The 27,983-nt window shown below is 37.5% G+C and overlaps 2 protein-coding genes across 3 annotated transcripts in view; one reads left to right on the top strand and one right to left on the bottom strand.

Annotated features, from left to right (window-relative positions):
- Positions 1-27,983, bottom strand: part of LOC143217329 (regulator of G-protein signaling 11) — a 40,926-nt gene that overhangs the window by 10,117 nt on the left and 2,826 nt on the right. The window contains exons 2-15 of one of the 2 annotated variants that reach the window (XM_076441491.1): positions 22,024-22,244; positions 20,298-20,394; positions 20,133-20,183; positions 18,313-18,419; positions 14,929-15,045; positions 14,769-14,840; positions 12,839-13,033; positions 11,694-11,869; positions 11,473-11,546; positions 10,149-10,278; positions 9,831-10,052; positions 7,758-7,988; positions 4,171-4,227; positions 1,883-2,217 (exon numbers count right to left, since the gene is read on the bottom strand). In XM_076441491.1, coding sequence (XP_076297606.1) covers positions 1,883-2,217; positions 4,171-4,227; positions 7,758-7,988; positions 9,831-10,052; positions 10,149-10,278; positions 11,473-11,546; positions 11,694-11,869; positions 12,839-13,033; positions 14,769-14,840; positions 14,929-15,045; positions 18,313-18,419; positions 20,133-20,183; positions 20,298-20,394; positions 22,024-22,095 — 1,936 coding nt within the window. In that variant the 5' untranslated portion in view covers positions 22,096-22,244. Of the gene's footprint in view, positions 1-1,882; positions 2,218-4,170; positions 4,228-7,757; positions 7,989-9,830; positions 10,053-10,148; positions 10,279-11,472; positions 11,547-11,693; positions 11,870-12,838; positions 13,034-14,768; positions 14,841-14,928; positions 15,046-18,312; positions 18,423-20,132; positions 20,184-20,297; positions 20,395-22,023; positions 22,245-27,983 lie in introns of both variants that reach the window. The other variant, XM_076441484.1, reaches the window with a different exon arrangement.
- The window catches only part of LOC143217479 (late secretory pathway protein AVL9 homolog), a 35,822-nt gene continuing 20,826 nt past the window's right edge, over positions 12,988-27,983 (top strand). The window contains exon 1 of the mRNA XM_076441852.1: positions 12,988-14,110. The gene's annotated coding sequence lies outside the window, so the exon portion shown is untranslated. The remainder of the gene's footprint in view (positions 14,111-27,983) is intronic.

Below are 27,983 nucleotides of genomic sequence, written 5' to 3'. Positions count from 1 at the left end.
ATCAGTGAACCTCCGATTCCCCAACCCGATAACGAGCCCCCCGCGTATGGACCGAAATAGAAGAATATTGCAAGTGTATAAAGTTATTTAAAGAAGCAATATACATATAATACATCTTGACAGTAGAGAATACTACACCCACTTTCCCGCCATACATATATGAACAATCGACGGCATTCGCGACACTTTAGTGAGTATGCTGGAGACCGATAATACAGGCGAAACCTCGATCTTAATAAATATAATTTAATCATTCAGTTAGGAAGCAGATTTTATTTCGCCACTAGTACGAACTGTTCTCATTAGTTAGTATGGTTTTGGATCCTCGTGGTCAGAAAAGTCCATAAGATGCAACGTGTCTGTCCTGTGATCTTAAGTCGTAAGTGTGCTACATCATACCAACATGGCGGCTCCGTTACCTCTGAGAGTAAACCGGTGAAAATCGTAAAACTTTAAACTCGCATAACTTTTGAACCAGTGAATTCCTAAGATTAAAACTTGGATTTCCAGCATTTTTTCCTCAAAATGTACACGAATGCATTTTAAACGCTATCACATATACAGTCAGTCTCATAGTTAATAGCACACACATTTTAAATCGAAATAACTTTTTTATAAACATAAAAGAAACTTTTTCATTTCGACTTGCAACGAAAAATGCGTTACGCAATCGCCGAGTGATGGGATAAAACAGCAAAGATGTGCTTAAATCAATTTCGATTTTCATATTGGATATAACTGATATAAATTCACCAAACACATTTTTTAAATTTTCGTTACAAGGCCAAATAAACAAAGTTGTAAACAGCAAATTTTTCTATTTTTTCGCGTAATTCAGATTAAACGCTATTTTCTGTAAGAGTTATTCTAATTTAAAGTGTGTGTGCCATCAATTATGAGCAGGGCCCGCCGCTCTAGCGGTTAGGCGGGGCCACCCCGGACAAAAAGACAAATTGCCGCCCTTTAAGAATATATATATTTTTTAAAATAACGGTACATATTTTTTATGTTATATAGTCTAAATTATACTAAACTATAGTCTAAACTAGTCTAAACTAAAAAAAAAAACAACTCCCCTCTAGTTGTAAATAAAAATCAAATCATTTTATTTAAATTTTAATAAAAGCATATTTATTTAGAAAGAAACATATAACATAACATAACATGGCATAACACAAATTGTTAACCATATAATTTTTTACATTTTTAAATACTATTAAAAATGTGTATTATTGCACAAACAATTAAAATTCTATTATTTTGAAAATAAAAGAAGGTAACATCAACTACGTTAAAATCACAAAAAACATTTTTTTCTTACTTTCAGTTCTGCAAACTTCTTTATTACATTTTTTAAATTTAAAAAAGGAAATATGCAAGTCTATGCATGTTCAAACTTTAAACACAAGTTGAAGCAGCGCTCTGCTCGCGTGCTAATGCTATTCTGTTCAGAGAAGTATATGCATGTTCAAAAGTGTGTGTTCAAACAGCGTCCTTTACAAATTCTCCGTTAATTTTTCAATAATAGTGTAAATATTTTTAGCTTTTAGATATAAACAACATAAATATGCTACGCACTGTAAATTTTTAGTGAACGAAAAAATCGATATGTGAAATTTTCTATTAATTGGGTATTTAACACATCAATATTTTTCTCACACTTACAGCCAAAATGGCGCCCCGGGCAAATGCCCGGGTTGTTGTCCCCCCCCCCCCTAGAACGGGTTCTGTTATGAGACTGGCTGTATATGTACATATACTATACCATCTCAAATTACATACAAGTACTTTTTTTCCCCGACATCTATTAGTAGATGGCAGAAACTTATTCAAGATCCTAGTATTATAAATTCGTTGATTATTCTCTATGTGTATGTCTTACCTACGCTGCTGCTGTGTTGCATACAGCATGCTCTTCGAAGGTGTTCGGACACTTCCGTTACTGGTAAGCTAACTTCAGACGAAGAGCTGCAGGAATCCAACTGCGTCGAATTTTTACGGGCTGCACGTGTTTCGACAGATTGCAGCAGTCCGACCATGTTGCTGCTGCTGCTGCTCTCCTCGAGTTGACCCTCAACTGACAAGGTTGTTGCAGATGACGTCAGGTGTTGCGGTCCTGTTGAACCCGTGGCGTGCTCTATACTGGGGCCTGGAGCCGCGTCCCATGGACAAACGTCGTCTATAGGGCGAGCCATCGCTTCCGACGTGCCAACATCCCTGACAACACGAACTTTATTATAGGATTTAGTTTTCACTTTTCCCTTTCGACAAAATATCACGTCTTTTGTTTGGTTGTGTGTCGATAGGCCATGCATATAATTGTATTATTTATGGAACGGAGAAAATTCTAACACGATTTGCGTAATATGTTACATTTGGATAAGAAAACATTGTGTGGATATCAATCAAGAACTTCTATTTATTGATAAAGAAGGATCACGATAGTGGAATCAAACCGATCTGTTTCTTGGTGAATACACAGAGAAGAAACTGTTGGATATGCGCTACTGAAAGAGGTACTTATCAATGTTAAAACACTTATGTAGGTGTGGCAAATAGAAGGTAAGCGTTACTGATTAAAGGTCGCAGAATGCTTTGTACATTATTCATCGATATGACCAAGTACGTAGAACAGACTGATAATGAATCAAGGCAAGATACTAATTTACACAACCACTTCGACAAGACTGCAACGAAAGATTTGAGTTTGTATCGTAATATATAAGTATAATCAAAAAACATTTTTTCATTCTATCTCTGGAATTAAATTTTATTGCAGTGTAACCAATTGTAGCCAAGATAGTAACGAGGATATTCGTACGATTAATTTTAATCAATTTAATTATTGAAATAGGTGTATGTCTTTTAGATTGCAGTAACCCAGTCAGTCAGATCTGCTTCGAGCCGATATCGTTTACAGCCTGCAATTATACGATGCGAGCAGTAGCCTCGTGGTATCGGAACGAAGCTCGAAGCTGACGAGGAGACACCTCGCGTATCGAGAACGCCGGATCGCAACGAGTTTTTGTGTGGACATAGCTTACGCACCCTCATGAACTATCCAATTGGTTTTAGCCGCCAACGCGAACCCGTCGATTTCGAGAAAATCGATTATGAAACATGCGACATGTGCGTTATATTCCATGAGTGAAAACACATTTTGTCATATAGCGTTCGGTGGTCGAGCGGGTTGAGCGAATGTCTACCACGAGATTGATGATCGGGGTTCGTGTCCCGTGTTGGCATTTTTTATAAATATTTTTTTTCACTTTCTTTTTTATTTTTCTACGTGCTCTTCAATTTTTCAAATTTCAATTTCAACATCAACTCTTCGACTCTCCGATTTCAACTTCAAGTGGCGCGCAACGCTCACCAGGTAGCAACATGGCGGCACTCTTACCTGTCAGAAAAGCACTGTATGGTAAATCGCTCAACTTTAAAAACTCATAACTTTTAAATCCCACTAATATTCCTTAAATGGAAATTTTGATTTTTGGCATTTTCTCGCCGAAATCTACTAGATTGCATAGAAGAAAGGCAATAGTTTATGGTTTTCCAAGTTGCAAAGCAGCCGTTGATATAGTAAATATCGTTCTTTAATTTAACATGGTTAGAGTTATTGGTACTCACAAAATCATCTCATTGTTCTATAAAAAAAATGAAAAAATTTCACGTTACAAAACCTACAAAAGACGAATATTTTTTAGATTTAAAATTGTAAATTTGTTCTCATATGTGAAATTTGTGAATTTCGGAATGTACCACCTTTTTTGACACGCTGCACAAAACTACTGTAACAATATTGCAACATTGTTCAAGCAATAGAATTGTAGGGAAAATAAATTTTATATATACAACAGACACACACAATAGTGATATTGTGAGATAGCCAAAATACTATAGCATAAGGAGGATGTTAAAAGAGATATTGAAAAATATTTGACCATTTCAACATTTACAAGTGAACATTTACATTGAAAGAGTAGGAAGAGTCATGCGTGTGTGTACACTTCACTGTATGCATACACGCACAGTGATTTTTCAAGAATGTTGGACACTTTAAGCAGAGACACCATATAATAGGGACTGTGTATAATTGAAATCAGATCAGGAACTATATATCCGCATACTTATGTAAGCTTGAAATTATGAAATTTTTCGAGGACTTACTGAATACTACGCGCGATAGACGCCGTAGAGATTTTTATGAATCGTGCCAGATCTCCCCTGAAAATACCGTATTGAGAGAACCTATTGGTCAGTCATCGTTGTGTGTGAAACGTGATTCTACGATATCTTCGAGAATACGATATCTCCGCCGTAAAGGGCAATTATTATTAGATATTTTTCTATTGGTTTTTTTTCATATATTCATGTGTGAAACACATTAATGCTACTACGTTATACAATTTTCCAAGTAGTTGCTATCTTTCGAACGAATATATCAGTTTGAGTGTTGTGACTTGTGACAATGTATAAGCTTGTAATGCATGTACACAGGGTGACTCTAGTAACCGGTTGAAAAGTCTTTTAAAGGAAAAGTATATACGTATGTACTGTTCGCACGCCGAGAGTTGTCAGTGACGTCAGGCAGTGGGGTGCAGGGGGATCTGCGAGTCCCCACTCTTGACGCCTTGTACGCTTGAAGACGTGAAGCGCGCAGTGTTCGGGAATGTACTGGTGTTATTGGCGGGAGACGACTGATGGACGAGAGACGTGACGCGGAACGAGTTAAGTATTGTTAATACTTTTAAAAGTCTGCGGGGTGCTCAAGCTACCCGATTTCATCGAAATGGTTACGTTACTGAGGCTGAAATTGCCGCGCATGCGCGAAAAACGGTGGGTTCAATCGGAACACAGGTAGCGCGCAGTGTAGCCAGATGCGAGAGTCACGGTGAAATGATGTACCGTCATGTGACGATTCTAGCGTCACTGAAATACAAAATCGGGTGGTACCTCGGTCTCCCCGCATAGCTTCGCAAAATCTTTTCTTCTCGATTTTCAAATATGACGTTTAACATGCGTATGTTATATTAAAATTTGATGTGTATGTACATGTAATATATAAATTGATATTCTAATTGAGATCTAAAATTGAGAATATGTGCGTCGTGTGGTCGTGCGTCATCCAGCATTGCCCGGCAGTAACAGTTCGCCGCAACTTGCCCCACAAGCTACGGACTGTAGAACGCAGATATGTTCCTGGATTCGCCGCGCATGCGCGAGTTTTCCCGTACCAGTTCACAACACTGTTTGTACAAGTTCCTCACTGCCAACTCCTCTCGGCGTGCGGACAGACAGTCTTCTAATGAGCGTATCATCCTATGACCTATCACACGATTTCTTCTCACACGCACGGGTTTCGGGGTACAGCAGCGGTCGGCAACGAGCTGCACATTTCGGGCGATTTTCGAGAGCATGTTCCCTTCTGTTCCCGGCCGCGCGCGCGTCCCGCTCCCCGTAACGACCCTAGTCCTCGAGCCAGCTCAGGCGCGTGTGGGCGCGTGCCGTCTGAACCAGTGATGCCAGAACCGTGGTACTGTCGTACTAAACCATACCCCCACCATAGCCTACTATTGCCCCTACATTCCTTTCCAACGCGCCCGCACGCTACACTGACCAACGTACATACGTCTACTGTAGTATCCGTACAGGCGCGTGCAGTGATGCCAGAGCTGTGGTACTGTGGTACTAAACCATACCCCCACCATAGCCTACTATTGCCCCTACGTTGTTTTCCAACGAGCCCGCGCGCTACACTCACCAGCGTATCACTCTACTGTATTCGTAGAGGTACGTTGGTGAGTGTAGCGCGCGGGCGTGTTGGAAAACAACGTAGGGGCAATAGTAGGCTATGGTGGGGGTATGGTTTAGTACCACAGTACCACAGCTCTGGCATCACTGGGCGCGTGCACGTTGGAAAGGAACGTAGGGGCAATAGTAGGCTATGGTGGGGGTATGTATGGTTTAGTACCACAGTACTACCACCACCGACGAGATATAAGGATAGACCTATCATCTTATGGGACTTCGTGTCCACGCTATGAATTACCGACTGTGCAAAAAAACCAGAGGTTTTCGTATGCCCTCTACAATTTAGAGTGGTGAGTTTAGAAATTACGTAGAATTTCAGATATCGATTGCGTAGTTGCCAAAACACATTTGAAAATATTCGTCGCATAGTTGCCAATTTACTGTTACTGCCGTGTAATGCACAGCGCGTATTTTTGCTATTTTCCACGTTACAGCATCGACGAATATATATATATATAAATACAGTCCAATTCTGAAAAAGTAAACGAAACGAGTCGAGTCAGTCAATACAATTCGTCTGTGCTACCACTAATTGTAAGAAAGCTGTCAGCACAAATGGGATATAGGAATATGATTCCTATATCCCATTCGTGCTGTCAGCCTATTTTAGCTGTCAGCAGCCCCGTCGAGATCCTGCCTGGGGCTCCAAAACCGAGTTGGTAATACAGGAAATGACAAGAAAAAGAGGCCATGTGGCCTCAGCAAAGATGGCCACCAAAATACATTGGGTGATAGGTCTATCCTTATATCTCGTCGGTGCTACCACGGTTCTGCTGGCATCACTGGTCTGAACTGCGCGTCGTGCATTCACTGAATATATATATACAGGGTGTCCAAAAATTCGTGAAAATCCCGAACGGGGGTGGTTCCTGAGACCATTTCAAGCGACATTTTCCTTTGCAAAACCGTGTTATCCGCGGCTTTGTTTAGGAGTTATTAATACTTATTAACGAAAAACACGGACCAATCAGAGCGCCACCTAGACGCGAGTTGCCACAGTCGGCCCGGCGGCGTGCCAAATGTCTATTGGAGAGGGGAAAAACCCACGACCCATGATTCTGGCATCACTGATCGGAGGCATTCTTACCCCCACTTCTCCCGTGGCGGCCACCGTATGTTCGGAGCACTATGGCCGCCACGGGAAGCGAAACGTGCGGGTAGGAGAAGTGGGGGTGAGAATGCCTCCTATCGAGCTACGATCTGGCCATGCCTGGTATATTTAATTGACTCTCGTATTTTAATCTATATACATGTGCAGTCCCACATTTTGACAATCATATTGCTTAATTTGACTCCTGATCACATTGAACAGCTAAATTTCAAAAATCATATTACAAACTTTTTAGAATATATTACAATTTTTAGAGTACCGATTGTAAGTTTTTGAGAAGAACGAGGTATTTCATCAAATATTAATTGTTCAATGACTTTACATGATACCTGCCATTTATTTTCAAAACCAAGATTGCGTAACTGATCATATACCTAATTCTATTTCGAAAGAAAGTACACTTGTACACTGCAACTACTGCGTTGCACTTGCGTGAAATTCTGTCATAGGATGATAGTTGCTTGCAAAAACAGTGTGGTTAACTAATATGTTTCTCACTTCGTTTGAAACAGAACTATACCTTCTTGTTATCTGGTTAGTGGGATCACCTTGTACTTACGCATAGATATACAGATTTCAGAAAAAACTCACAAAAATCGTGATACCCACTGTAAACTAAATTGGAATTTTGGAAATGTAATAAACTATAAGATCAATTTGTTCGAAATGATTATTTTACGCTAATGTCAGTACTACTAATCTTGTTCTTATGTTCGTAAAGAAATAATATATTTCCAACGAAAATGTATTGAGATAGATTTGAAAACGTGTGCTAATGAATATCTGCACAGTGAGCATCACCGAAATATAATACAAGAAAAATATTGTGCACCTGTATGGTATGTCAGTGAGATTCGACTGACTGTGAGAGTGCGGCACTCGGGACATTGATGTTGTATCTCGAACACCGCAAACAGCTAACTCATGGGCAGATCCAGATAAACTTCGATCACTTCCCCTACCACCACCAGTTGTATTACCTGCAGCATGTTGTAAAGTGCTAGGTGTTGTGGCCGAGGTCGAAGGAAGTTTCTTTTTGGTTTGTCCACCGAAGGTAAAAAATCTACAATATCGAAATGTTATCGTAAAGTAAGATCCTTTTTACACTGAAATACAGGGTGATTATTAAGCTACAGTGGATAACAAAAGTATAAGTTAATACTCATATTTTCAATAATGAAATCACGATAACAGTAATATTTATTCACTTATAAAAATAAACAAGTTGATTACATATTTAATGGTAATGTTGAAAACAAAATTTATCACGATAAAGTAGAAAGTGAAGTAAGTATCGTTTAATAACACTGTCCAGCACCTTGTGATGGTGTGGTACTTATTGTAGAGTTTTATGCGCTGATTCCGAATCTGCCCTTAATTTTTCTCCTAGACGAACAGTTCTTGAGAAACAAGACTTGGAAAAAAAAATATATTTTTCAACTTTAAACAAATATTGTGATGGTATTATAAAAAAGATATTGAATTGTTCTTTACAGCAAAAGCTTCTGTACACTTTCCCGCGAATACAGTGATATCTAATACCAATGCATCTTTTGTATATAGTTTGCTTCTCTCTCTCTCTCGCTATATATATATATATGTATATATATATATATATATATATATATATATAATTTAGATATAAGCATAGATATAAGGTAGGATATAAGTTATTTTAGGAAGACGGAAAACGGGTAAAGTAGGAAATATGGTTGAGGTGAAAATGTAGAAAAATTGTAACCCTAAGGGGAATCAATAAAGTACATACATACATACATACATAATACCAATGCATTATGAATGTTTGAACATGTTTAAACGATGATTAAAGACGGAGAGACACCACTTTTGCAGCAACTTTTCAGGATATTTTTGAATTTATCTCAAAAAATAAGGGTTCATAGAGCAGACTTTTATCATGAGAAATCACCCTTTGAAGTTTTTTGCTACGTCGACGTTTTTTTCCCGAACCAGAAAAAGCAAAACATCTTCACTCGGCATGAGTTGGCCAATTTATTAGTTTAGATCGCGCTAGTGGTGAGCGCCACCGACCGGGAACTTATTGTTAATGTTGTAATGGCGATGTTGTAATGGTGATTTCTCAAGATAAAAGTCCGCTCTATCGCGCGTGGTATAGTTCGATTCTCCGCTGAACCTTTATTTTTTGAGATAAATTCAAAAATACCCTGAAAAGTTGCTGCAAAAGTGGTGTCTCTCCGACTGTAATGACGGTTTAAACATGTTTAAACATTTATAATGCATTGGTATTAGATATCACTGTATTCGCGGGAAAGTGTACAGAAGCTTTTGCTGTAAAGAACAATTCAATATCTTTTTTATAATACCATCACAATATTTGTTTAAAGTTGAAAAATATTTTTTTTTTCCAAGTCTTGTTTTTCAAGAACTGTTCGTCTAGCAGAAAAATTAAGGGCAGATTCGGAATCAGCGCATAAAACTCTAGAAGTACCACACCATCACAATGTAATTATGAAACAAATTTGGTGTTGGACAGTGCGTTATTATAAACACGATACTTTAACTTACTTTTGGCACACCAAATTTTGTATATTTAGTGTATATAAAGATCAATATCTTCGATAACAACATCTCGATAACATAGCAAAATAGAAAAAAAATAATACATTGTATGCTATGTTTGAAACTTTTGTTTAAACCATTTTTTCATATACCAAAAACAGACTGCATGCAAATCAGGTCGCACACTTACAATTGCTAAATCACCTTGTATTTATTAATCTTGTACATCTATTTTAGTTATGATGAGAATTATATTATTTACTATTCATGGGGTGTATGAGAATACATATCTATATATATGTATAAAGGAGTAACTAAAACTATTGGGGTATCAGTGTAATAAATATGTTCTTGTGCAACGTACCTCTTTTTTTGTAAAGGTTGCACACCAGCTGCTAAAAGATTTCGATACTGATCAGAGCGAATAAATCTAGGATAACAATCCTTTTTCAAAAGTAGCGTATAAACGTGTTCAGCAGCGGAATCGAATGTAAATCGGCTGGGACTCTTCATTTCTTGATGGACTTTCTCCATCGTTTTCCCATCGATATTTATTTCACACGGTGCTCCAGGTGCCAGGAATTCTCTAAACGAGTAACGTCAATAACATTTAGCTTTATTTATTTATTTAAATCCGTTTACCTCGTGTCTATAAAATAATAGTTAATTATATTATACATACTTGAAAATTTCGTTGACTTTATCAGGTATTTGTGTTTGAAAACTGCGTCGTAAGTCTTTAACTGCCAACCAAAATCGTATGTTTTCATGACTATACTCTTTTCTTAAGTAATTTGTGAATTCTTGCAAGCCTATATCAGAAAACAACAAGTTAGAACAAGTAGGTATTTCTTGCATTAAGGGCCCCTTCTCCCTATAGCAGACGACACTCGCGCGTCAATGTGTGGTACACTCACACACCTACGCTAGACCACGTATACGTACTAGGGTGGACCTAAGCTATACTTGGCGAAAAATTTTTATCGAGATACAAAGCACGACGCCCCCCAGAATGGTTCTCTTTGGTGAGAAAAAAATTTGGGCAAAGTTTGAAATCGATCGAAAAAAAGGATCACGTGGCGCATTTAAATTGAAAATTTTGAAATTCATCGTAACTATAAAGTATTATATATCGTTGGATTTGTAATTTTTTTCTAAATAAGAATATGGAAAAATTATATGACCTTAATTGCTCGGAAACGTAAAAGAAGGACTTTTGAGACAAACACAGCGCCATAGATTGATCTTTGATCTAGCGATTTTGACTACTAAATTAAAACCCCGTCTTTGCATTATCGAGAAATCAGAAGTGGAATCCCGGACCCCCTTGCAATCCTCGCGTACGATACGTGGTCTAGCGGTGTGTGTGAGTGTACTACACATTTACGCGCTAGTGTCGCCTGCTAGGAGAAGAGGCCCTTAACATTTATGCAAGACTACCGATAATATATCGTCAGAATACCATGTAACCACTCTTAACCAACAAATTGATACATGTACGTTGGTACAACATATATTAACATAAATATGTAAATATACAGATATGATGTTTGAAATTAGACAATTTTCTGTTTTTAAAATTTTGTAATATTGAAAATTATAAACTGATTTTAATGGGTCTCTCTTGTTTGTTCCGTATGCACAATAATATTTTCATATTTTTACGAGATAATAAACTATCATTACATTTAAATGCGGTCATCTGAAAGTTTGACGCGTTTAATATTTACTTGTGTATATACTTGACACAATAACGCTCAGTACATACCAATATGGTGGCGTCCTTACTTGTCACAAACTCTTAAAATCGTTCAACAACTTTAAACACACATAACTTTTAAACCAATGAATTCCTAACGTCAAAACTTGGATTTTTGGCATCTTCTCGTGAAAATCTTCAAGGTTGTATTTTAAAAAGTTAAAAAGTTATGGGGTGCTAAGGTGCAGTTTTGTAGTCTATAATCGTATATAAAAAGTAAAAGGTCATTAGATTTAAAAGGGTTTACCTGTAGGATCAGACATTAACTCTTCCATCGATAGAGCCCAACGCTTAACACGTTTCTCCGTTGGACTGTCAACTCTGAATGCACAGAATATAATTAATATTACAGACGTCGGAAATGATACACATTTTATTGGGTTTAAAAAACCGAACGAACTTATTTGCCAACCCAATAAATAGAATCTATTAAAGTATACAGAAATCATGTCATTTTAAAATACTCACAGAGAGTTATTTAGTTGCCAAAATGTTTGATCGTCTGTGATCCAAGGGTTGGATGGTTGTGGTTGTACAAACATTGGATCGTATTCCACATACGTTTCGAAATATGATTTCAAATTTTCAATTGCTGTCGAAACCTTTATCCTCGTGCGTGTTAAACTGTTCTCCAAGAAGGCCACCTATTTTTTTTTAAACAAGCAAAAGACACTGTCATTATATCTATTATTATCATAATATTAGGGTAAACTTTACTTTACCGCGGACTCAAAATTAGTACCTTTCTCCTACGAATTATGATGTATTATATTTGGCATGTAATCCAGAGTAGACTTGTACCCGGCGCGGATGCAGATCAAAGTTTCGGTCCTCTAGGATCAATAGTTGAGGAGCTATAGTCGCTTAAAGTTGAGCATTTTTTACAGTTAAGGCCGCCGCCATATTGGTTTGTAGTGACGACCGCGCGAGCCGCTTATCAAGCAGGACCGCTGGTCTTGCCGCCGCCGCCCCCCCCCGCGCGACCTAATCTTACCTGTCAAAAATGGTCAACTTTAAGTAAGCATACATAACTCCTCAACTATTGATCCTAGAGGTTCGAAACTTCGATCTGCATCCGCGCCGGGTACAAATCCACTGGATTACATGCCAAATACACATCATAATTCGTAGGAGAAAGGCACTAATTTTGAGTCCGCGGTAAAGTAAAGAGCAGCCTAATATTATTTCACAATCATTATACAAGTCCAGTCAACGAAAAGTTGTAGACTGGGAAATGGAAGGAACAACATTTTTTTAACTTTGGGACTAGTTAGGAGGTAAACATACTAAAAGTCCCCACTCCTAGAAGGTGAGCGGGGTGCAGAGGGCACTTAGAAGGTCCCCTTTTTCGGTTCTCCGCGTATATCTCGGAAACTATGCGTCCTAGCGATAACACCATTCCATACAAAATTAAAGCTGACAAAATGTGCCACAAGATTTATTGGATTCAGTTTTTCGCTATCTCGCATATACTTTCCGAGATACCCGCGCTCAAAGTTCACTAATAGTATATAGTATAGTATAAATGGTAGGAAAAAAATATTTCCGGTTTCAGTAATAGAATTGGATGTTAGAACATCTAGATCGATCAAGTATAAAACAGCACAAGTTACCTCGCGTTGCAGGTCAGATAGAGTACGTTTACGCGATGGTATACGTGAAAGTCCAGGACGAAAACGCGTAGGTACAGGTGCTATGTCGAGACTACTGATACAACCAGGCGGTGGCCTATACACTCTCCAGAAGGCTCGTTCTTGGGAATCGCTCACTATCTTGTCCCCCTTTTTCCGTTCCTTTGATAATCGCACCTGAACTCACAAAATTAACAACTTTTCAAGCGATCACTTGATGCTCTATTGTCTGAAATAGTATCTGGACACGCTCGCTTATTGTACACGCTCTCTCTTAACACTAGACGGGGTCGTACGCGATTGGCGCAAGATGCATCGCATGATCCTGAGCACCGAAACCGTTCGGGACTCAAATCGCGTGGACGGTTGCCGGCAATAGACGCGGACACGGCCTACGCGGCCTCGAGTAACAGCGGCAGCGCGTGCTTGTCAACATTGGCGAAAAAGAGCCGTCTTCGACGGTTAGCAACGCGGCTCTGGTAATTTCCACAATGTGTGAACCCCGAATCTTGAACACATGGGTGAGTACTCGTTTTTATAACGAATGTCCAGCTGCATCGATTGATCTATTAACAAAATACCTCGTTCCATTTAAAAAATATCAATGACCTTGAAATCTTGTAAAAAAATGACCTTGAAAATTTTTCCCTTACACCGTTACATGTGGCCCTTCAAACAACAGTGTAACTTTGTCCTAAGAAGTTTTTTTTTTACAACGAAACGTAACGGAGATATTTAGGTGTTCTGTTTCTCTTCGGACTCACCGACTGTATGTTCGTGTTTGTAAATTTTTTTTTACTTTGCAAAAAATTTGGGGCCCCAAATTGTGTTTGTTGCATCCAGGTCGGAGTCCGTAGTTCGTCTCGTGTTTACGCTTTCTGGATTTCTCCTTCTGTCTCGTCGTGTCCTGCTGACCGTCGCGTCGCGTCGCGGCGTCACCTTGATTTTGTCGTGATTGGTCAGTGTGCATTTAGGTGGGGAAATGTAGCGCGTTTGATAATAATTGGATGTGGGTGTATCAGAAGAAATTTAGGTTGAGGAGTGGGAAATTAGAAAAAAAACATGAGTGGTATACTCGAGAGATTTTAGGAGCAGTCAGGAGCAATACGAGTAGTGGGAGCCTGGCTAGGTCGAAATTGTCTCGGAGTGTGGTGGTTGTAAACTAATATACCTGAAGACATCTGTGCAGTTCGTCACCGAGTGACCCAGTGATACAGTGATTTCGAAGCAGCAAATGGATTTACGGCTGAATAAGTGAGTTTTTAATACAATCAATTTCTGCTTCTTCTCTTTTTTTACGATTATCTCGTAAACTAAAGCCAACCGCCAAATAGTCTACAGTGAGAAATGTTGTTCAGAATAATGGTCTTGACCACATATCCAAAGCTGAAATTGAACACTCGAGACTGAAGAGTCGAAATTGAAGTTGAAATTCAAATTCAAGAGTTGAAATTCAAGTTGAAAAATCGAATTTTAAATTGAAGCAAAAACAGTAACTCGAACAAATAATACCAATGCTAAATACTGCTAGATTATGGTTATATAATAACCACACTGTTTATGGTCTCAAAGACGTGTTTTTAGGATGTAAGAATTTCAGACCTAGAATAGACGTGAAATGGACACGTCTTTAAGACGTCGTGTGCTATCTGGCTGGGTTTGTTCATACATATAGGTTTCTTTTTAATTTTGTATGAATTTTATGTTTTTGTTTAGTGTAATGGTAATAAATTGACTTTTTCTAGTTCTCTGACACGTTCGTACATACATACGATAACTGTGCTGGTCACCCCGCTCCCGCTAGCCATCCCGTGTATTCTCTTATGAAGATGAGCGCATTATTTTTAATAGCCCACGGGCGCCGAATATCTTAGGACGCGGCCCTGATACGCACGAACGATTAATTATTTACCTGCTCCTCAGCTTGAAGTTGTATCGCTTCCCATTTGCTTTGTAAGTTTCTACGCAAACTGTTTAAAGCTTCCTATGAATAATAAAATCATTTAATAAGAAAAAGAAAATGACGTGGGAAAAATATAATCATCAGGATAAAATCAATGGGATTTACATACGATCTCGTAATCCTCAAGGGCGTGGCGTTGCTTATTCCTCAGAGTTCTCTTAGCCAGATAAATAGCATACTCCACGTTATCAGGGGTTCTATGTTGCCATGGCCAATAATATGGTGTCTATACAATGTTAAACAAACGTGAATGAATTAACGATTGGACAATTCATATTATATACGGTTATATCTTTATAAATTATCTTTATAAATGATAATTTTCGAAATGCGTTCATTTCAGCAAAAACATAATTAAGGCATTACTTGTGCTTATTCGTACATATACATACACATATAATTAACACATATTCATAACACTGCGTAATGCGAAGATTACACATATTATTCAACACATAATTGTAATTTAATACAGGTTTTGCACTCCAAATTCACCCTTTTCCAAATCAATTTCACCATTCTGCAAATAAAGTATTTTTAAGTATGGTTTACTGTAAAACAAATCAAATTAATAGTAAATTAATTGTTAAGAAATTCAAAATTTTGGGAATAGGTTCTTTCTTGCCTAAAATGATGATAGTCAGAGAAGGATTTTTTGAAAAAAAAATTTTACCATTTCAATGTCAATCCCTACCTTACCGACAAATTTTTCTCACTCATTTTTTCTCATTTTTGCAATTAATTGAAGATATTAAATATCTATATTCTGGAAATTGATATAAAATGTTTTCAAAATTCCAATTGTTAAACCAATTACTTGAATATCTACAATGGGAAGATTAAGCGATCAGAATTAGTTAGGATTAGGTGGCGGGGGCGGAGAGAGAGGCGTCCATGCATACGAAAATACAGGAGCGGTGTCGGTAAGGTAGGGAGCGACATTGAAATGGTAAACATTTTTTTTTCGAGTCGCCAAAAATCCCTCTGACAATCATCATTTTAGTAAAAAAAGAACCTATTTCGAAGATTTCGTGGATGGTGGATTTTGTTAATTCACATGTCGTATAGCGTGGGTTATTCTCGATCAGTGTTTTAATCTGATCTTCATCCGTGGTGGAGGGCCTACCCGTGCGGTCTTGATCTTCAAGGTTGAAATCACCAGTTTTTAACCTAGCAAACCACTTCCGCGCAGTTTTTTCAGCTACAGCACTTCGCCATAAACGGCGCACATGTTTTTTGGCCGCTTGTGTGGCATATATTTTCGCCTTTTGATAAAATCGCGTGGCGGACCGCACAATTTAACATGGCGGGCCACATGCAGCCCGCGGGCCGCTGCTGGTTGGACAGGCCTGTTTTGAGAACATGTGCGCATTTCATTTGTTTTCAATTATTCTGATATTTTTTTTATTTATTAACAATTATTCAGTATTTTCTTCAATAATTATTATTCAATATTATTCAGACCTGTCCTATCCCGATTTGGATAGTTCGAGCCCTGATCTGGGCAACATATTTCTAGGTCAAGGTCATTGGTGCTGGGCCCCCTTTGGCTTAAATTTATCCGACATGATATTAAATTGATACCAGTATACCAGTTTTTTAAGTATTGCCAATAGTAGGCATCGTTGTAGCGGCTAGGCCCGCTAGGAATTTTCATTTCGTCTTTAAGTTTCAGCGACTGAAGACTTTAATAAAATCTCTTGTATTTAACGGAAGAAGTAACGCTTATGAACATATACCATATGGTAGTGATTAACAATTTCCTTTTTCACCGATTATTTTAGTTTAATTTTAATTTCTAAATGCCAATAATTGAAAATTTTTTATGCGAGTACATTCTTTAGTTATTATTTAGTTTTGTAAGTCCTACATAGAATGGAATATGCGCCATAGACGATAAAACAATTAAAGCATTACTTATGTATAAATAGGGATTGCAATACCCGACTAAAAATACCGAATACCGGTATTCGGTATTTTTTTAAACGTTGTACCGGTATTATAATACCGGCATTAGGAATTTTCATGAAGGTACAAATTAACACAGTTGTTTAATAGAACAAAATATTAACTAATTTATTGACTTCATACTTTTGAAATGTGATTGTAAAAAACATAATGCATCTATCGAACTGTCATCTGTTGACTTGAACGTATTTTTCTGCATAAATTACCTGCAGTTGAAAATGCTCTTTCCGCATCCACGCTGGTCTTGGTGGTACTGTTAATAATGAGCGATATCCTTTCTCTAAATATTTGCCTCGATGTCTCCTTCGTCTTCTAACAACTCGGTCTCTCGTCTTTGACGGTTTTGGATAAATCTATTTTTTATATTATTGTTCGTGGCAATTTTTTTATTTACAGCTAATTGTAATTTCTTCTCGGGAGACAATTCTTTTTTTTCGATATTAACATCGACATCATCTTCAACGAATTCTTCTGGATTTGGTTTGTGTTTGGTTTTCATAAATGTTTTTGTGGAAATTGACGACGAACTTGATTAAATTTGACCTTGTTAGCTTCTTTTCTTCCTTTCCGTTTTCTTTTTTAAAGTCATTATAATTACATGTAAATACCTTAAAATATTTTCTCGTTCACTATGCCTTCGATGCGCTGTATCAAATTCCTCGGACAGTAGCGTGTCCTGATCTTTAAGTGATCGCAACATAAAATTTATCGCTGCATTCGCTGTTAATAAGTTGGAATCCTTCCGACGAGACATAATGCTTCCACAGCCAGCTTTATTGGAAGCAGAGCTGATACAGTTTCTGATATAAAAATCGAATTCACTATCGGAAAAATTAATTTGTTAATTTAAGTCAATTAATGCTTTCCGAATTGGATTTTTTTAATATCAAAAATCGTTCCATCATTAATAACAAACTGTTCCAGCGTGTTTTAGAATCTAATATTAGCACGAGTTCTTTTTTTTTATTTCGGTAACTATATCTTTTCGTAAAACGGCATTTTATTAGTAGGGGAACGTTTAAATATTTTAACAACTTTTCGAATTTTCTTAATTATAGGAAGCAATCCTTGGTAAGTTATCAATTTCGTCCTCGTTACTATATGTATTATCTTCGTCATATTCAAATGAGGTACTTCCAACAATTGTATTATTATTTTCTTCATTGTCACTCTCTTCGAAATCGAAATCAGAAGTTTCTAAATCCAGATTTCAGCGGCGAACGTATTTCAAATAATAGAGTAGATGCCCCAAAAAAATATTTATTATTTGTAGCTAATATCGAAAATACCGGTATTTTACCTTAGCAAATACCGGTTTCACGAAATTGCAAAATAGCACGAAATACCGCGGTATTCGGTATACGTATACCGGTATTTGTAATCCCTACTTATATAAAGTATAATAGAAACAATATGATGCCAATATTTAGGTAAATTTTTTAATTTCGTGAGATAATTAACGCAGAAAATAGCTGTAAAATAATAATATTATAATTTTAGACATAAGAAGTAAAAAGTACCGTACCTGAAATCTATATAGAGAACTATCATCTTTTACGGCGAGTGTCTTGGAGTCATTTACCGGGAAGAAGTAGCCATACTGGCAGAGTTGATTGGCAATGTGGACCGCCTCTACTGTCAACATAATATATTATTTTTACTGAGAAATTCAACAATACAAATCAAGTGTCGTCTGCTAGGAGAAGGGGCCCTTAATAACGGAGATATTTAGGTGTCTTCATTTAAATACCCCACACTGTATAATTAGTAATTACTTATTAAAAGGTAATGCGAGATTTAAAAAAAAATGAATTTATTGCTGCTATTGCCTCTGGAGTAGTTAGCAAAAAAAGTCTATCTGCCAAATCTACAAAATGAATTTGTAGATGAATACACGATGAATCTTGGATAAACTAAAACCGTAATGTTTATTAGCACAATGTAAAATGATTTAATAAGTCTTATAGTACGATAAACATGAAATTTGCATCGATAAGATTGTACCGGATTTGTCGCATAGATGTCGCAAACTGTACTGCACGGCAGAGTGTAAAAAAATAATATTAATCGATTAATAAGGCTGTATTCTTTAAAATTTAACCATTGATTGTTTTGATTTTCAAGACGGGCGCGGCGAACTTATGCAGTCATGTAATATTACTTTTGTGCGCTATTCTATCCGACATAATTTTAATGATAACGTGTAGCATTCAGAAAAATACTTAAAAGCTGGCAAATTAGAATCTTCGATGATTTTAATTCTGGCATATCACCTGGCATATTCATTCAGAATCTAAAACTAAAATTATTAACTAACCCTTTGCACTCGAAGCTGTTTTGACTCGAGAACCCAGAATTTTATTCTATTCAAAAGTTTCATCCGACTCGGACCATTTTATAAACAAGAAAAGTGAATTTGAACGCAATAACTTACACTATACTTAGTTTTCAGCAGTTTATTAAATGTAAACTAATTTAGTAACGTTTTGAGATTGTTTCGAGTTATATGTAGTGAAGTCATTTTTATTGGCGTCTCACAATCAGAGTCACCGGTCGAGTGCAATTGGGGGCCAGAACGGAGAGCGAAGAAATTAAAAAACAATTAAAATGGAGCATTTAAGGATGTTCCCATGGAGGTATATAAAAACGCAACAAAATTTTTGAAAATTTGACAAGATATAATTCTTTGATAAATTAAAATGCAATTACCAAAGTTTGGGTTCGATTCGCTGCACCGTTTAAGAATTTGATAGCAAAGTTAAAGTTTGCACATTTTAACGCGTCTTCTTATGGAGAATTCATAAAATTCTCTACTTCAAATCCTATTTAAACCTTGAGAAAAACCCAACTAGAAACTCCAGTTTTTTTTTATATGTAGTAAAAATTATGTAATTAATTATGTTCAAAATTTATTAAGATTCACTAAACAGTTACAGAGCAAAAAAATTATAAACTGTTACAAAACGTCAAAATCGTGTTGTCTCTAATTAATAGCATGGAAACGCGACAAGCGTAGACCACTGAATATAGCTACAGAGGGTACAGTATTCGCAAAAGTTTAATGCAAAATACATATACTCATGAATGACTTTCCGTTGCCATGTATCGATGGATTTCGAATTTCTTGTACTTTTGTCACCCATTGTATACCTTCAGAACATTCTTAAAAAATACGGTAGTTTCTCCACAATTTTGGATTCGAAATAAAACAATGCAATAAAATGAAATTGAAATTGCAAACAACAAGATTACAATTATACAGCCAAGCCATTCAGCCCTGTCGTTAACGCGCGTGCCAAGATATCATTGACTAACATTCATTTGATGTGTATTCGGATTTAATACCTGATTCTTCGATGGAAAGCCGCTCCATCAGCCACTCGATGAGATCGTAACCTGTAACACACACGCAGGCAGCCACATATAATATCCTGGCCATGCTAGTCGTTTATGTTCACTCCGCGATATATGTATGTATGTATGTGGATAGTTACCGATCAGATTACTCACCCATGAAAGCTGAGGGGATTGAGGTAAGAAATTGTTTCTGGCTGCGCACGGGTACCCCGTTCTTAGGGTCTTGCATCTCCCGCACCAGCCCCTCCATCTATAATTAATACCGCGATTAATTTGTTTTATTCCGTAATGCAATACCATTTGATTATTACAAAGAACACACATTGTTGGTTTCAAGCTTTTAAAAGTGAAAACTAACCCCTAACCTTTTGTTCTACCAAGATAAGTATGGTCCAACGGCCCCCACGACAATTTTTATCGATATCGTGAGCAAAACAATGCTTTTAGGTTGAGAGAAAATCCTCAAAAATTTTAACTTTCTAACCCTTCGTTTAGGGATAATATGAGAGAGTAAACACCCTAAATTTTATCATTTTTTTTTTCTCGGATGGTCATTAAAATATTCAGATGAAAAAGAAACTGTGACGTGCGTGGCAGGTGTTGCCAGCGTCTGTCCGAACCCTTCACCAGAGAGAGACCACCGGGTCACTTCCGGGCAGTGCCGAAACGAAAGGGCGCGCTCTGATTGGTCCGTGGTTTTTCGTTAATAACTCCTAAAGAAAGCCACGGACGCCATTTTTGCAAAGGAAAATGTCGCTTCAAATGACCCAATTGGGAACCTCCCATTTCCGGGAGTTACACTTATTCTGGGACACCCTGTATATTGTTCTTACTATCCTTTTCTTTTTAATTGATAGTAAGTTGTGAGGAAATAAATACAGATTTTATATTATCAACATCTACATTATATAAAATTTAACTTTTTCCAAATTATAGTTGATAAGATGACTTGGCACTATTTAAAATAATAAGAGTAAAGTAAAAATGAACGAGCAATAAACTAAACTATATATATATATATTACAGTTACAGTTTTCATAAATATTTTGTACAGAGTGAGACACGGCGATAACTTCCCTTTCTCCTCTAACACGTTAGCTTCGCGACACTGCGATTCTTCAACAGACTATTCATGTAGCTACATATGTATATCAGAACCACTACTAATCCAATTTCACAAAACTGCTTTATTTTAAATTATTTCTTTACGGGACTTTGACCAACATATTTGTGGCATTTGTCTAATAAAAATGATACCAAATATGATATAATTTCGATTATATTTTTTACTTGTGTAATGAACGATGGAAGTTTTCGACGCAAAGAAAGAGAGCGTATGGGAAATCCTTTGAACTGTGCCGTCGCGCCACGACTCTCCGCGTCTCTTTCGTTCCCATACGCTCTCCTTCTTTCGCTCGTCGAAAACTTCTATCGTTCATTACATAATGATAAATATAATTGAAATTATATCATATTTAGTGTGTCATTTTCATTTAAAAAATGCCACGAATATGTTGGTCAAAGTCCCAACAAAAAAATTATGAAAAATAAATAAGTTTTGTTATTGGATTTGTTATGTTTACACTTCTCGGCGAGCGAGGCCTTTCGAGCTTCGCTATCCTTTTCTACGTTCGGCGCGGTCGACGAAAGCACAAAAAAATAGTGTCCTGTTCCGATATACAGATCACAACACAGAACCGAGAATTGATTTAGAATGAGACATTACTACTATACTGCAATTTACACAATGTTCTCTATACATATACATATGTAATAACGGTAAAGTTCAAAAGTTCCTCTTGAATCCGCGCACGGATCGGTAGCAAACGTTAGATTTAGAGGAAGAATGAAAGTTAGTCGATAGAAATGATTTAGTTACCTTATCGAAGGCGCAAGGCCTATGAACACGTGGCTCCTTCTCTTTCTGTTGTTGATTGCTAGAGGCCTCCATCGCGATCGTGGCGGCCCTCTGCGACTCTGGCAGGAGCAGTGGTGATATTGATGGCGGAGGGGGCTGGGGAGCTGGGCCGGAGACGGGTCTACCCGAACTCCATGGGGCTCTGGCCCCATCCCATCACTCCAGTCACCCCCGCACGCCCACTGAAAAATATACAAACAAAATCATTGATTAATCTATATGTACTGTGAAATATACAGTACAAGGTAGAGCAGCTAATATCTCTACCCGAGTATATCAGATACCCGGATACCCGAGTACCCATGAGACACCCGAGTAGAGCAAAAATACCCGGGTATCTCATGAGTTTTACCAAGTGCCCGTGTACCCGGTATCACAAGAGAATTTACCAAGTGCTGGGGTACCCGGTATCACACGAGACAGCCGAGTACCCATCCGGGTATGTACCCAAGTGTACAGTGGATAACAAAAGTATAAGTTAATACTCATATTTTCAATAATGAAATGACGATAACAGTAATATTTATTCACTTATAAAAATAAACAAGTTGAGATTACATATGTTAATGGTAATGTTGAAAACAAAATTTATCGCGATAATCACAGTGATCGGAAGATTTATCAAGATATTCATCTTTCTATACACTAAATATACAAAATTTGGTGTCTGCCAAAAGTAAGTTAAAGTATCGTGTTTAATAACACTGTCCAACACCAAATTTGTTTCACAATTACATTCTGATAGAGTGGTACTTATTGTAGAGTTTTATGCGCTTTAATTTTTCTCCTAGACTCTAGACGAACAGTTCTTGAGAAACAAAACTTCGAAAAAAAAAAATATTTTTCAACTTTAAACAAATATTGTGATGGTATTATAAAAGATATTGAATTGTCCTTTACAGCAAAAGATTTTGTAGACGTTCCCGCGAATACAGTAATATATCTAATACTAATACATTAATGAATGTTTAAACATGTTTAAACAATGATTAAAGACGGAGAGACACCACTTTTGCAGCAACTTTTCAGGATATCTTTGAATTTATCTGAAAAAATAAGAGTCCAGCGGAAAATCGAACTATACCACGCGCGATAGAACAGACTTTTATCTTGAGAAATCACCCCCTTTCAAGTTTGCTACGTCGACGTTTCTTCTCGAATCAGAAAGCAAAATATCATCGACATTACAACATTAACAATAAGTTACCGCCAGTGGCGTTCGCCACTAGCGCGATCTCAACATAAATTGGCCAACTCAACTGTCGGGTAAAGATATTTTGCTTTCTGATTCGGGAAAAAACGTCGACGTAGCAAAAAACTTCAAACGGGGGTTTTTCAAGATAAAAGTCTGCTCTATCGCGCGTGGTATAGTTCGATTTTCCGCTAGACCCTAAATTTTTTAGATAAATTCGAAAATATCCGCAAAAATTGGTGCAAAAGTGCAAAAGTCTCTCCCTCTTTAATCATTGTTTAAACAATCATAATGTATTAATATTCGATATCGCTGTATTCGGGAAAGTCTACAGAATCTTTTGCTGTAAAGAACGATCTTTTATAATAACATCACAATATTTGTTTAAAATTGAAAAATATGTCGCGGGAAACTCCATAAGAATCGCATAGTGGGAATCGAAATACGTTTTGGCTGTTGGACAGTGACCACCAAAGTTTGGGTTCGATTCGCTGCACCGTTTAAGAATTTGATAGCAAAGTTAAAGTTTGCACATTTTAACGTGTCTTCTCTTATGGAGAATTCATAAAATTCTACTTCAAATCCTATTTAAACCTTGAAAAAAACCCAACAAGAAACTCCAGTTTTTTTTTATATGTAGTAAAAATTATGTAATTAATTATGTTCAAAATTTATTAGGATTCACTAAACAGTTACAGAGCAAAAAACTTATAAACTGTTACAAAACGTCAAATTTATCGTGTTGTCTCTAATTACTGTAGCATGAAAACGCGCGACAAGCGTAGACCACTGAATATAGCTACATCAGTGATGGGATTGTTGGCGCTTTTCGCGCGCATGCGCGAGTTTCGTCAGGGCCGTGTCTACGTCTACGTCCGAAAGTGGGGAACTACTGGGGGGGAAAGTAGTGGGAGACTATATGGCGGGAAATTAGCAGGGCGACCAAGGTACCCGATCTTCGTACTTGACTGAGGCTAGAGTCGTCGCGCATGCGCGTGAAAAGCGCCAACAATCCCATCACTGAGCTACATGTGAGGGTACAGTATTCGCAAAAGTTTAATGCAAAATACATATACTCATGAATGGCTTCCATTGCCATGTATCGATGGATTTCAAATTTCTTGTACTTTTGTCTCCCATTGTATACCTTCGGAACATCCTTAAACGGTGCAGTGAATCGAACCCAAACTTTGGAAATTGCATTAATTTAGTAAGAATTATATCTTGTCAAATTTTCAATAATTTTGTTGCGTTTTTATATGTATACCTCCGGAACATCCTTAAGCTTAAACGGTGTGGTCCGCGGACCCCTGAGGGTCCGCCGCGTAGCCTTTGCCGGGGGTCTGCGAATCATCAATTTTGACAACGACAGATATTTTTGCTAAAAAAAAAAGTTTATTCAAATCATTGTCACGTACAAAATGTTTCATGTTTTCATATTTTCATGTTTCAAATTAAGTCACAAGAACCACGTAAAATGCCTACGGTTGGGACGAGATCTGCAAAAAATGTTGTTCAAGAGGGGGGCCCCGGACTACATAAGTTTAAGAACCATTGGTCTATACCAGGCGTGGGCACGGGTGGAGCCCCTCAAACGCCTGCTTCCCCCACCAAGCTTCCTTTCTGTTTTGCGACAAGCGAAACGCGTCCTTCCTACATAGTAACGACGGATGCTGGTGGGGGACAGTGGGCGCTACGGTGGGGACAGTTTTGCCGCGATTGAGGCAAAATTGCCCACGCCTGGTCTATACGATCCAGAATTGTAGATTGACCCCTAGAACGGATGACCATTAGTTCTTATACACTCTGATACTACACGATTTCGAAATCGAGGGGAAGAATTAATCTTTTTCTGTTTTAGATATTGAAATAAAGTACAGAAAAGAAAATTAAAAATATCTTTTTATTGGTATTATGAAATGAAGTAAGTTTAAGTTATCCCTTTGCACTCTCGAGCGGCGCGCCGCGCCGCGCCGCTACAGCGCAGCGCCCAGGCGGTTTATTGCGTCCACTCGAGCGGCGCGGCGCGGCGGCGTCACAGTGGGACAAACCGATGGATTCTGTGTCAAAATCAAAAAACTTTCGATAGAAATGAGATAGAGCGATGATTTTTTTTTAAATTGAAGCTGAAACATTGCAGAATGTCGGAAAAATAGAGAGTTCATGGTACCAACGTTTTTTAACCTTGAAAAAAATCGTTAAACTTGCACAATTTCAAGAAAATTGTTGTTTATCCAATATCACGCGCCAAAAAAATTTGCTTTTTTGACATGCTATTCATCATTTCCATGGAAAGCTCCATGTTGTTCGGAAAGGGGTAAATTGAGGGATTGCAAGGGGTCTGCTCTGACCGAAGTACATATGCCTGGCGGTAGACGTGAAATCTCAAATTATTGCGACACGTGCCCTGACAAACCGCGAGGATGCATCTTGGAGATTGTTTTGTAAAATATCAAACAAAAACCAATTACAGAGAGTAATATTTAACAGATTTCGTTTACTGTAAAAACGTAGAAATAAATAAATTATTGAAATTTTATTATTTGTATACGTTTGGTTGAGTATAATAAAATCATCTTAAGTATGTTGTACCTGTGAAACACTTGCCTAATATAGCCAAACTCGTCTCGAGTTGCTAGTTCGCCCGAGCGAAAAAGTCCTCGCGAGTGCAAAGGGTTATATTCAAATTTTTAAATTACGTTAATGCAGATATTTTTTCACAAGATAATTTATGTGTATAAAAAACGAACTAAATTTGATCGAGATAAAGAACTAGGATGACAGTGAGCAAATTCAATTTAGATTAAAAATCACGATTACGGCGTGAATGAAGTTAAAATCACGACCGTGATCGTGATTCTGCTATCACTGTTGTTTAAATCACGGTTGGTATTTTTTTGCACACCATCGCTAATCGTGATATTAATTTCTTGCGTCGCGTCGTTCGCTGTCACGATTTCGGGAAGTATAGTATCATTTATGTTTCGAAAATAGAGTTTCAATTTTATCAATCATCTTTATTCCTGGATCCGCCGAAGGAACAGTCAGAAGACCCTAAACAATTTCTGCGTATTCTTCACGTTAGTGTTGGGATAATGATGTAGGATTAGTCTTCTTATATGTATATTGTATAACAATAGACATAAGGTTTTTTGTAACATTCTGAAATTTCAAATTTACTATACATACGAATGGGCAGGCAGACGATGACTCGGTACGGGCCTAGCGACGAATGTAACTCTTTGGATCCGAAGCAATTCTAATTCCGAAATCAAGACATATCTTTTTGTCAACCTAGAAGACTTTCATCATTCTATATGTATAATCTTTTTTACGCTATTCGCATGAAATTGAACCTGTTTTCTCATACGACATTTGATATTTTTAGCAATTTCCAGAATACAGAAGAATTGAATAATTCAACCGTTTACACTCGGAGCTATTTTAACTTGGAAATTACAGATTTCTTCAATCTTGAATAATTACATTCTATATGATTTGCACACTTTTATGGATATATGAACTTGATATTGGGTTGACAAATAAGTTCGTTCGGTTTTTGTGATTTATTACACTCTACAAAATCGAACAAACTTATTTGCCAACCCAATATAATACGTCGTACAACGCTTAAATGTTTTTAGTAATTGGTTAGATCCCAATTGATATTTAATAATGTAAACAATATTTTGAATAACTCTGAGTTACCACTCGAGTGACGAGGGTTACACAAACTGTGTCGAACAATGATATGACAATTCTGACTGGGGCCTCAGAGTCACCATCCGAGTGCAAAGGGTTAAATATTTACTGTCTGAAGGCACGCACACGATCATGTTCTGCCTCATCGCAACACGGTCGGGTGAACTGTATTACACAGTACAGTAATTTCTCGTTCGTTGCGAAGAATCTACTATGCGCTCGTTGCGACGTGCCTACCCACTCCACTGCCTGTCAACGCCGAGTCGGCCGAGTCGCTCCGCACGGCGGCAACGACTGTCCGCTGTCTCTTTCTTTCCTATGCGCTCTTCTTCGTTGCGTTCGAAACTTTCATCGTCGATTAAACCACTAAATATTGGCCAAATTATATCGTGTTTGGTATCATTTTAATCAGAAAAAAGCCAGAAATGAGTTAGTGAAAGTCCCATAAAAGCCTAATGGAAAATTAACAATTCCATCACTGCCATTACATACATTGTAAGAACTCACGGGCCTTTAAATTGTGCCGGCGACGGCGACACGCTTCGGTCACCCGATCCGTATTTCATTCTGTCCTTCTCTATGTTCGGCTCCCTATTGAAGTCTCGCTCGGCGCGGTCGGCTTGTATCTGGACGCAGTCATAAATCACAAAAGGCTTCCCTATTCGCTCGTTGCGAACTCAAACCCCAGGCAGTTTCGCAACGAACGAGAAATTACTGTAGTAGGCTTTTGTCTATACGTATATAACGAGCGCACAATCAAATTTTGCAAACACTTTAACAGCTTATAACTATTTGTTTACGACATATGGCTCCTTTCAAACTTTTTCTCTTCTGGATGAGTGTGGAAGGAGTTGATGTAAAACATTAACTACAATTTTCTTTGTTATAAATATCATTTTGCGGCGTTTCTCTTAGAAATATCCACCGATCCAGAGTTGTGGATTCACCCCATTAGTTTTTATACACCCTGTACAATATGGAGTGCGGCATTAGAACTAGGTTTACGTAGGGACCTGTCAAAAAATGA

Source organism: Lasioglossum baleicum, chromosome 2 (genome assembly GCF_051020765.1).
Source record: "Lasioglossum baleicum chromosome 2, iyLasBale1, whole genome shotgun sequence".
Lineage (NCBI taxonomy): Eukaryota > Metazoa > Arthropoda > Insecta > Hymenoptera > Halictidae > Lasioglossum > Lasioglossum baleicum.
The sequence above is the reverse complement of the archived record's forward strand: the minus strand, read 5'-3'. Positions and strand labels throughout refer to the sequence as shown.